Source organism: Camelina sativa, chromosome 9 (genome assembly GCF_000633955.1).
Source record: "Camelina sativa cultivar DH55 chromosome 9, Cs, whole genome shotgun sequence".
Classification (NCBI taxonomy): Eukaryota; Viridiplantae; Streptophyta; class Magnoliopsida; order Brassicales; family Brassicaceae; genus Camelina; species Camelina sativa.
In genome coordinates, this window is record NC_025693.1 from 27,275,450 (window position 1) to 27,285,679 (window position 10,230).

Below are 10,230 nucleotides of genomic sequence, written 5' to 3' on the forward strand. Positions count from 1 at the left end.
TCAAACCGACTAAATTAGTCGGTTTCAGTTTTTTCTTTCTCTCTTTCTTCTTTCTCTCAACCGAACTATAGTCGAACCAAAAAGTAAATTGAATTAAACTAAACCGAACTACGAGCTAACCAAAAATAATTTCGTTAGGGTAATTGAACCAAAAATTTACACATTTATTTCTTAATATTATAAAAATATGTAATTTTGTTTCATACAAGAAAGCAGAGAACTCTGTTTTTTAAAGTGTGTGCGCCAACAGAGAGCTCTGTTTTTAACCCAGTTTAGTTCATCGTAATCAATATCCAGTCTCCATTTCCTTTCTCGTTTTTTTTCATCAGCCTTAAATCTCTAGAATGTAGAGGAAATGGAGCTAAGATCCGGAAACCAAAGTGCCCACTGTACTAAAAATAATAAGATATGTTTTTGGTTTCTCAAAAAGGGGTGGAGATTTGATTGCATGCGTGAAAACATTGCAACGTTCTTGCAAAACTTAAATCTCACTTTGGATTTCAAATGTTTCACAAAGAGAACAAAGAAAAAAAATCAAGGCTACGAACTTATTAGAAGAGACTTATTCCGAGACATCAAAAGACAGGGTTTGGCCAATTACTAAGGCCACCAGATACCCTGCAAATCAGCAAACAACATCGTTGAACGAGAGAGGAGCTCTCGCAGTCAAAGCCTCCACCTTTTCCTTGTGCAGCTGAGATTCAAGATCCAAGAACATCTCTTTCAGCTTCTGCAACTGGTCCTCCATAGTTTGTAGCCGGGCCTTACTACCCTGCTCCATCTTCTTCTTTTTAGAGATCTCATCCAGCTTTGTCTTCAGCCAATCCAACTTAAAGCCGGCATCAGTCAGATCAACTAGTGTATCCTCTGCATTGCTCAGATCATTCTCGGAGAGCTTCTCTGGCGACTGGCACATCATCTCAATGAGGCTAAGGAGTGAATCCATGTAAGCTCTTCTGATATGTTTGTTCTTTGGACGGAAGCCTATAGCTATGTCTGGGTGTCTTTTGAAGATATGGCTTACGGATTCTACCTGCCAGCAAGAAGAACAAAGTGAATTATATTGAGAACAAGATTGTCACATTCAGTTTCCAGTTTAGAACTATCTCTCTAATAACAATAAGAAGATCAATCTTGTTCTTACCTGGGAAGAATAAACCTCAAACCCATTGACATCCATTGTTTCCTTTCCTCGTTGAATCTCCATAAGCATTTTTTCAGACGTCCCAGTAACAGATGCCACAGTGTTAAGCCCCCTACCACCATTTTCTACTGTCTGAGAGGCATCCTCCAAGGACTTGTCTTGGTTTAGAGAGCTTCCGGTTATAGCACTATCATTCGAAACATGAGATGAAGCCTCATCATCAACATTATCTTTAGGTGCATCATCATTTTCACTGTTGGAAACCTCAGTCTCAGCTGCCACAGTGTTACACCTTGTAACATGAGAAGCGTCTGAAGAGGGTTCAGAATATGGAGGTTCAGAATATGATCTTATATAGTTAAGGAGGTTAGGTTAAGAAGGTTTAGCATTCTGTGAGAGTAAAATAATCCTTTGAACGACTCCTGAACTCTCATCTCTTTACAGGAGCCAGTCAATTAATGCCTTATGGATGGAGAATATGAACAGCCTTGGATAAATTAGCCATGACTACGAATTAAATGATGGAAATGGCAATTTATGTTAAAGGAGAGTCTACGTAAAATTAATAGGTTCAGTCACAGTCTCAAGATTACTTTGTCATCAAGATTCATACCATGTGAGAATTCTGCAACGAGATCTAACAAATTTGGTAGCTGAAACATTGATAAAATCAGCCGCAAAAGACTTTTCTCCGCACAAAGTGACAACTTCGGAAATACATAAGAGTTCATTAAGAAAAACTCTTTTATCTTAAAACAAGAATGATCAAACAACATCATCGAAGGAGAGAGGAGTTCTGGTGGCCGACAACTCTGCCTTCTCCATCTCGAACTTGAGCTTCAAATCATGAAGCTGTGCCTCCAATTCTTTCACTCGGGCCTCGCAAGACCGCTCTTTGTCTTTCTTTTCTTTTACTTTGTTCAGCTTCCCCTCCAACCAATCCACCTTAAATCCCACATCTTTCAAGTATGTTAGTGCAATGTCTGCTTCCACCAGATCTTCATTGGAGAGCTCCTCAAGTGGCTGGCACAGTGTCTCGATTAAGCTGGCAAGGAAATTCATAAATGTAGTCCTCAGATGTTGGTTCTTTGCACGGAACTGCACAGCAATGTCAGGGTGCCTTTCAAATATATGCCTCACAGAAAGTACCTGCAAGTGAAAGAAAAGAATATCAAAACCATACCATACAAGTTTATTGGAAACCAAAATCACACCATCATGTATTCAGGTTTTTGAGATTTTATTAAAAATAAAGAATACAAAAAGAAAGAAACCAAAATCACACCATCACATCAATAAATAATCTTAACTTCTCTTACCTGTGAAGGATGAACATGAAACCCATTAACCTCTAACTTTCTCAGGGGAATGAAATCATCAAAAACATCTGATGTGCCGAGAACCTCAGCAATAATCGTTAGCTTTCCGTTTACCAAAAAACCACCTTCTTTGGCAAGGACCTCTGAGGGAATTGCATAACCACAGGAAGGAGACTGCTCATCAAAGCAATGATCTGACTCTGTGGCATGCCAGAGATAATATTTTCATACAATGAGAAGATATCAAATCTAAAACCATGAATTTTGAGCAAGAAACTTGAAAACTCTGCCATCAAAATCAAACATCTTGGAGCAAACATCATATGACTCCAAGCCAAAACAAGTCACATAACAAATATGCTCATTTTAAGTGAATGTATATGTGTTGTAGTTATAATAACTTAGAATGACTTGGGAGGAAGAAAAAAAATTAAATCAACGAGAGAACACTATAAACTGAAATATCACCTTTGTATATGGATAGGTTTTCAGATAGTTGATTTACTATCTTTAAGCGAACTTTTACAGCTTCAGAAGGCAACGATTGACAATCAGCAACGCACAAAGACAGATACAGAAACACAAGGTCACATTCAGCAAGAAGATGCCTACCGGAGAAAAACCACGAAAGAAATTAATATGAATCACCAGAACCGACAAGGGCGTAAAAATATTTGCAAGAAAAGTTTTTTTTATTGAATACCATTCGAGGCCACCGATCACGAATGGATCAGAATAACACTTGTCAGAATTAAAGGAGAAGTTTTGAAGCACCCACACGAACTCCTTTCCAACTTGCTTCTCCATTGATGTCATGTATGGTTCCTAGCAAACAAATACGCTCTTTAGCAAACCTAAGTTCAACACTTAGAAATACAGCTAGGTCCAAAATTCATATAATAAGGTAATATCCGGGATAGCCGGATCCGGATACGGATATCCTAAAAAGGCCAGATATCCGGATCCGGCCCAAGCCTACCTGTGAAGGAAGAATTTGAAACGCATTGACATCCAAGCTTTCTTTTGTCTTAGTCAGCAGTTTGGATGCCTTTTCGGATTCCACTGATACATCTAATCCGCCAATAACAGATAAGACCTTTATTTCAGCTACAATCATGAGTTCTCCATTTACCACAAACCCGGCATCTTCTGCGAGAAGTTAAGTAAAGGGTATCATGGATGCAAAACCCCAATAGCAGCGAGGAGGAATCCCATCAAACCAATGCTTTGTTTCTGTAACATCACAAAAATGGATTTGATCCCATTGTTTAATGTACACACCAGATTTGAGCACAAAAAGTACTATGCACCAATAGATCGAACTTCAATGTTCAAAGCTTAGCACAAAATATTAGAGCTAACCTAAACTACCTAGAGATCCAATGTAGACAAGTGTTAGAGCAACAAATAATAACAAGACTCACGGATAATGATATGGAGAGAATAAATTTTGCAATTATTAAACAGAAAATGAATTAAGTAGTGATCAGCCATAGAAAGAATCACCTTCCCATACTGAGAGTTTTTTCGAAAGTTGGTTTACTATTGTAAAGCGGAAATAGGCTTTTCTTCTCCACTCAAACGTCGATGATTCACAATCAGCAACATGCCCCAGATAAAGAGACAAGTATTCGACGTCATATTGCTTGAGACGGGATGCTCGAAGTTGCCTGTCAGAAAGGAAACCAAATTAAGAATCAGAACAACTCTGGAGAATATCAAATAAACCTATATGCCCCAAATCAACAGTGAAAGATACATTATCTTCTTACCATTTGCAGCCACCAATTACAAATGGATCAGTAAAGATTCCCTCAGATTGCAAAGAGGAGACATTTTGTATCGCCCAGTCGACCTTCTGATTAACTTTCTTCTTCCCCATCAAAGTTCACTGTACTTAAAGCACTCTTTACAAAACGAACAGAGTCTAAAGAGGTTAAAGATTTTTAGAGGATGGATGGTTAAAAGGACTACTACCCTTCAAAGTCGAATAATAATTAAAAAAAGCATTCAATTTAGTATTTTGAAATTTGAAGGGAGAAACGGGAGTGGGAATGGCCTTATTGGAAGAAAACAACCGCTTTTTTCTTCTTTTGTTGTTGATTCCCAAGAATAACTTTTCTCTATCATTGATTCCCAAGAAGAGTTATTATAATATCGCTTAGGAAATATGATCTGAGGCTAGAGTAACTATTATAGTCTCCATCTCCTCCACTCCTGCCTGTGAATCCTCCCCTGTATTCATTTGTAGCAGAGTAAAAGCAAACCTTGAAGCCCCAAAAGCAGAGAAAATGGAGTTATGGTCCAAATCCTGCAAAACTTAAATCCTCAGACGTACACTTTAGTTGTTCACAAGTTTTGAAATAGTAACATTTCAGGTTAATTTCACTACTTAGTACCATTCGACACAAGACTCAAAGAATATGAACTTGAGACTTGTTCTGAGGCATTAAAAGAAAATGAAGAGTCACCTAACAAGGCCACAATAATCCTAACAAATCAGCAAACAACATCGTTGAACGAGAGAGGAGCTCTCGCAACCAAAGCCTCCAATTTTTCCTTCTGCAGCTGAGATTCAAGATCCAAGAACATCTCTTTCAGCTTCTGCAACTGTTCCTCCATTGTTTGTATCCGGGCCCCACTACCCTGCTCCATCTTTTTCTTCTGAGAGACCTCATCCAGCTTTGTCTTCAGCCAATTTAACTTAAAGCCAGCATCAATCAAATCAACAAGTGTATCATCAGCATTGCTCAGTTCATCCTCTGAGAACTTCTCTGGTGACTGGCACAGCATCTTGATGAGGCTAAGGAGTGCATCCATGTAAGCTCTTCTGATCTGTTGGTTCTTTGGACGGAAGCCTATAGCCATGTCTGGGTGTCTTTTGAAGATATGGCTTACCGATTCAACCTGCTAGCAAGAACAAAGTGAAATATATTAGGAACAAGACTGTCATATTTATTATTCAATTTACGTATTTCTATCTAATAACAGAAAATGAATCCAGCTCTTACCTGGGAAGAGAAAACCTCAAACCCATTGATGTCCATTGTTTTCTTTACTGGTTGAGTCTCCGTAAGCATATTATCAGAAGTTCCAGTAACAGATGCCATGGTAAGCCCCCTACCACCATTTTCTGCTGTTTGAGAGGCATCCTCCAAGGACTTAACTTGGTCTAGGGAACTCCGGTTTCTAGCACTATCATATGAAACAAAAGATGAAGTATCATCATCGACATCTTCTTTAGGTGCATCATCATTATCACAGTTGGAAAACTCAGTCTCAGCTGCCACACTGTTAGAGCTTATACCATAAATTCCCACTGAACGAGAAACGTCATCCGAAGCATTTGATTGGCTCAAAGAACTTATGTCCAAACCTCCATCATCTGAAACAGGAGATGACGCATCATCATCATCATCATCTTCTGAATTCTCTTCAGATGCATCATCGTCATCTGAACCCTCATCAGATGCATCATCATCAGCGTCCTCCATACCCTCTTCAGATGCGTCATCATCATCAAAATTCTCTTTAGATGCATTCTCAGTAGCTTCCGCCACTTGGCAAGAAGAATGCCCCTGAGGTTCAATAATCTTGACAGGTACAACAATAGCCGGAAGAACTTGTACTTGGGCGAGGATAATGAGTCTGTCACTCACCATATATCTCTCCCATGGATCAATAAGTGTATCAAAGGGCAAGAACTCTTCAAAACCCCAACTGTTATACTTTGCATCAAAACTATATTGCCCTCCTGTCATGTCCAAAAAAGCAAAAGAAGAAAACTTGGTCTTATCAAATGATCTAACCATACTGCAACTGAATATAGAGACTTGGAAAAAAAAAATCAAACTTTGCATAAAAAATAAACTCAAAAACACACACATAAATATGATAAAGCATTAAAGACCAAGAGGAGATTCAGAGAGCTTAGATAAAACCTACTAGTTCTGAGAAAAGAGAAGATAAGAATCAAAATGTAACACGCATATCCCAAAGACTCTCTTGTAAGCGAGCGTCAGGAAACAAAAAGCAAATGAGAGTAAACGAAAACAATCTCACCTAATGTTTTATTGGATCTACGCCGACCCTTATTGACAAGAGTGAGGCGCAATTTCACATCTCTTCTCCATCCTAATGGCAAAGAAGCAGGATCATCAAGTTCCAGATACAAGGACAAGTTGGTATATCCCCTGAGAGAAGCAAGAAGTCGCCTATATATATACAAGAAATTCCAAAAAAAAAAAAAAAACCATGAAAAAAGAAAAAACAAATCAAAATCCACAATCTTCACATTAAGACCAAAAAAAATAAAAAAAATCAAAATCCACAAAAGGGACGAAAAAATTGTTACTTTATTTACCAATCGCAGCCGGCGAGCTTGAAGGGGTGAGAGTAACACTTATCACCTACCACAGTTGTTAATTTTCTCGAAACCCAAGTGAATTTTTTCTCCATTACCTCACTCATTTCATACAATGCTGATAAGGTTATCGCTAGAGCAACGAAATGAGCACAAAATAATAATACCCTAAACACTGATCCGGATGCTCAAGTTCGTAAATCAAACACAAGAATCACAAATCGAGTCTGATAGGGTTTTAAAGGAAAGAAAGAGTGGAAGATGATGATGATGACCGGCTAGCTTAAACCGAGATAAACCAAACCAAAACCAAAGCATGTATTATTATTAATCAAATTCAAACAAATTTAAGCCGATTTATCGAAATTAAATCCGGTTCTCGTATTTTGAGACCGACCATCAGTTGTTTTTAAAAAAATTTCTTCAAATTTGAAATTAATCGACCAAACCAAAATAAAATTAAATCAAACAAAACCGAACCACGATTTACCCACCCAAACCAAAACAATACGTCGAATATTCAAAAAGCCAATTTAACTTCCCTCAACTACTAGCACGAACGAACTAAAAGGAACACAAGAAGAGCAAGTGATTTAGTTTGTCGTCAATAACTGAGTTGAACCAATGGAGAAAATAAGGTATCAGAACACCAAATTAAATGCCTAACCACTCTAGCTATAAGTTCAACTAAGGAGAAAATAAAATATCAGAACACCAAAATGCCTAAAAACAACTCAAGCCATCAAACAAGATCATCGAAAGACAGAGCAGTTCGAGTGGCCTTCAACTCTATTTTCTCCTTGTCCGCAAGAGCATCCAGTTCTTCCCACTTCTTCTCCAGAATCATTAGATTTTCCTCTATTTCATTTAGCCTGGCCAAACCAGACTGCTCTTCCTGCTTCTTTTCCTTTAGTTTGTCCAGCTTCTTCTCCAACCAGTCCACCTTAAACCCTGCATCTCTCAAGTATGTCAACGCAATGTCTGATTCGACAAGATCTTCATTTGAGAGCTCCTCGAGTGACTGGCACATCGTCTCGATTAAGCTAAGCAGGAAGTTCATGCACGCGTTCCTCAGATGCTGGTTCTTTGCACGAAACTCCACTGCAATGTCTGGGTGCCTTTCGAATATACGTCTCACTGATTCCACCTGCGAGTGAACACACATGTACAAAACATATATATATATATATATATATATATATATGAGAAAGAGCAATCTATGGACACAACAAAAGAAGATGAATCACGTTCTTACCTTGGAAGAAACAACCTCAAAACCATTGATGTCCACTGTTTCCTTCACTGGTTGAATCTCCATAAGCACATTATCACAAGTCTCGGTAACAACAGGTGCCAAGGTTTTAGGACCCCTAACACTAGTTTCCATTCTCTGAGAGGCATCCTCCAAGGACATTAACACTTTGTATATATTACTTGCGTTTCTGGCAACAATATCATTCAAAACGAGAGATGAAACCTCATCATCAACATCTTCGTTAAGTACTGCATCATCATTTTCACCGTTGGAAACCTGATCAGTCTCGGCCACCACAGTATTGCAACCATGATTTTCTTCCTTATGAGAGAGACCCTCTAAGCCATTCAATTGGTTCAAAGGACTAATGCCACTACCTCCAACATCTTTATCCTCTTGGGATGCATCATCATCATCTCCATCCTCTTGGGATGCATCATCATCATCTCCATCCTCTTGGGATGCATCATCATCATCATCATCATCATCCGAACTCTCTTGAGATGCGTCCTCATCATCATCATCATCATCATCCGAACTCTCTTCAGATGCATCCTCATCATCATCATAAGAACCATCATCTGAACTCTCTTCGGATTCGTTAGGAACATAATCTTCATCTTCGGAGGCGTCATCATCATCATTATCTAACTTCTCTTGAGATGCATCATTATGATCAGTAGTTTCTTGCGCCGCCGCTTGATCATGACAAGGATCAGAGTCCCCCTTGACAGAAGAAGCTTCTTTGGAACTCAGAGACGATGCCATCAGAATTTTCTTCAAAGGTTCGCTATTTAGTGGTACATCATTGACTGGTAGGACGTCTACTTCAGCGATGATAGTGAGCCTGTCATTCACCAAAAAACCTTCCCATTTATTACGAAGTTGGTCAAGGTGCAAGAACTCTTGAAACCCGCTGATATAAACCTTTGCATCGAGAAAGCATTGCTCTCCTGTCATTATTTCCAAGAAAACAGAATTATTTAGAGAGATTCTACTATCTACATAAAACTGAACGATCATATGATAAGGATCACGAGGCAGATTCATAGTTTTCAGAAAAAGGAATCATCAGGCATAGGAGAAAACATTATAGTTAAGTTTGAGTTTACCTAATACTTTGTTGCATTGAGGGTTAACATTGACAAGAGTGATGCGATACTTGACTTCTCTTCTCCATCCTTGTGGCAAAGATCCAGGCGCAAGATAAAGATACACGGAAAAGTATCCATAAGAACGATCATTCATAACTCCTCTTGGGTAAGCAAGAAGACGCCTGTTCCAAAGCAAAGTCACACACACACATATCTTAGAATCAAAAAATAATTCCACACAAAATAAACAAAAAAACGTTTTCTCGGTCTTACCAATTGCAGCCGGCGACCGTGAAGGGGGGAGAGTAGCGGTACTCTTCATCTTGCAAAGATGAGAATTTTTCCAAAACCCAAGTGAATTGCATCTTCAAACCTGATGCCATAATCAAACAGTTATCGCCAGAGCAAGAAAAGTAGTAAAAACCCTAATTACCAAGTATAATGTTGCTTACAAATCCAGTTGTGGTATAGGGTTTGCAGTTTAAGGACAAAAAATATTTAAAGCTTTCACCATTCCATATATATATGACTTGAGACTCGATATCAACCAAATCATATCTTAATGGGCCCTATTGTGATTCAAACCGAAATTAGTCGGGTTCAGGCTTTTTTTCTCTCAATACTGATAATCGAACCAATAATTATATTGATCAAACTAAACCGAACTACGATTTAATCAAAAACAAGATAAATAAGTTAATTGAACCAAAGTCGATGCTGAACCAAAAGTGTCTGTTTTTTTAGCGTTTAGCTTCAAAGCTTTAAAGATACATTGAATATTCAAAATTAGGAGTTTGATTCCCTCCAATGTGAATAAACAGTTGTCTACGTTAGAAGCAAGATACGTGTCACTGACATGTGATGTGTCGATCCAAAATCCATCATAAACATCTGTTAACACTCTCCATCTACCACCTACTCAGTATTCATACTAGCATTTCGTACATAAGATTGGATGAGTTATATGTACATGCATATCAAATTATAGTTGGCTAGACCTGAATAAGAAACCAAAAAATACTTACAGAAGAAAACAAAAAATGGAGACTTACGTT

The 10,230-nt window shown here is 38.3% G+C and overlaps 3 protein-coding genes across 5 annotated transcripts in view; 1 reads left to right on the forward strand and 2 right to left on the reverse strand.

The window, feature by feature from the left end:
• Positions 626-7,042, reverse strand: LOC104715778 (MATH domain and coiled-coil domain-containing protein At3g58440-like). 3 transcript variants are annotated; one of them, XM_019229389.1, is made up of 7 exons: positions 6,827-7,042; positions 6,526-6,677; positions 5,475-6,217; positions 1,956-2,293; positions 1,318-1,436; positions 1,145-1,269; positions 626-814 (listed from the first exon to the last, which is right to left on the reverse strand). In XM_019229389.1, the coding sequence occupies exons 1-7, from the start codon at positions 6,931-6,933 to the stop codon at positions 626-628; spliced, it is 1,773 nt and encodes a 590-aa protein (XP_019084934.1). In that variant the 5' UTR covers positions 6,934-7,042. The 3 variants fall into 3 exon arrangements, 1 of the variants encoding a protein (XP_019084934.1); XR_002033258.1 differs by lacking the exons at positions 626-814; positions 1,145-1,269; positions 1,318-1,436; positions 1,956-2,293 and adding exons at positions 3,970-4,133; positions 4,236-4,774; positions 4,935-5,370; XR_002033257.1 differs by lacking the exons at positions 626-814; positions 1,145-1,269; positions 1,318-1,436; positions 1,956-2,293 and adding exons at positions 3,970-4,133; positions 4,236-5,370.
• Positions 7,497-9,558, reverse strand: LOC104712528 (MATH domain and coiled-coil domain-containing protein At3g58440-like). The gene is made up of 5 exons (XM_010429445.1): positions 9,449-9,558; positions 9,194-9,357; positions 8,834-9,034; positions 8,082-8,578; positions 7,497-7,973 (listed from the first exon to the last, which is right to left on the reverse strand). Exons 1-5 carry the CDS (start codon positions 9,556-9,558, stop codon positions 7,569-7,571), a joined length of 1,377 nt encoding a protein of 458 aa, XP_010427747.1. The 3' UTR covers positions 7,497-7,568.
• Positions 10,131-10,230, forward strand: part of LOC104715779 (universal stress protein A-like protein) — a 2,036-nt gene continuing 1,936 nt past the window's right edge. Inside the window, exon 1 of the mRNA XM_019230067.1 lies at positions 10,131-10,141. Coding sequence (XP_019085612.1) covers positions 10,131-10,141 — 11 coding nt within the window. The remainder of the gene's footprint in view (positions 10,142-10,230) is intronic.

Coding starts and splice junctions, on each gene's coding strand:
- LOC104712528 (XM_010429445.1), bottom strand. CDS start 9,558: ATGGCATCAGGTTTGAAGATGCAATTCACTTGGGTTTTGGAAAAATTC. Junction 9,035..9,193: donor TCAATGCAACAAAGTATTAG/GTAAACTCAAAC, acceptor AAATAATGACAG/GAGAGCAATGCTTTCTCGAT. Junction 7,974..8,081: donor TTGAGGTTGTTTCTTCCAAG/GTAAGAACGTGA, acceptor GTTCACTCGCAG/GTGGAATCAGTGAGACGTAT.
- LOC104715778 (XM_019229389.1), bottom strand. CDS start 6,933: ATGAGTGAGGTAATGGAGAAAAAATTCACTTGGGTTTCGAGAAAATTA. Junction 1,270..1,317: donor TGATAGTGCTATAACCGGAA/GCTCTCTAAACC, acceptor CTCAGACAGTAG/AAAATGGTGGTAGGGGGCTT. Junction 815..1,144: donor TTGAGGTTTATTCTTCCCAG/GTAAGAACAAGA, acceptor GATTGGCTGAAG/ACAAAGCTGGATGAGATCTC.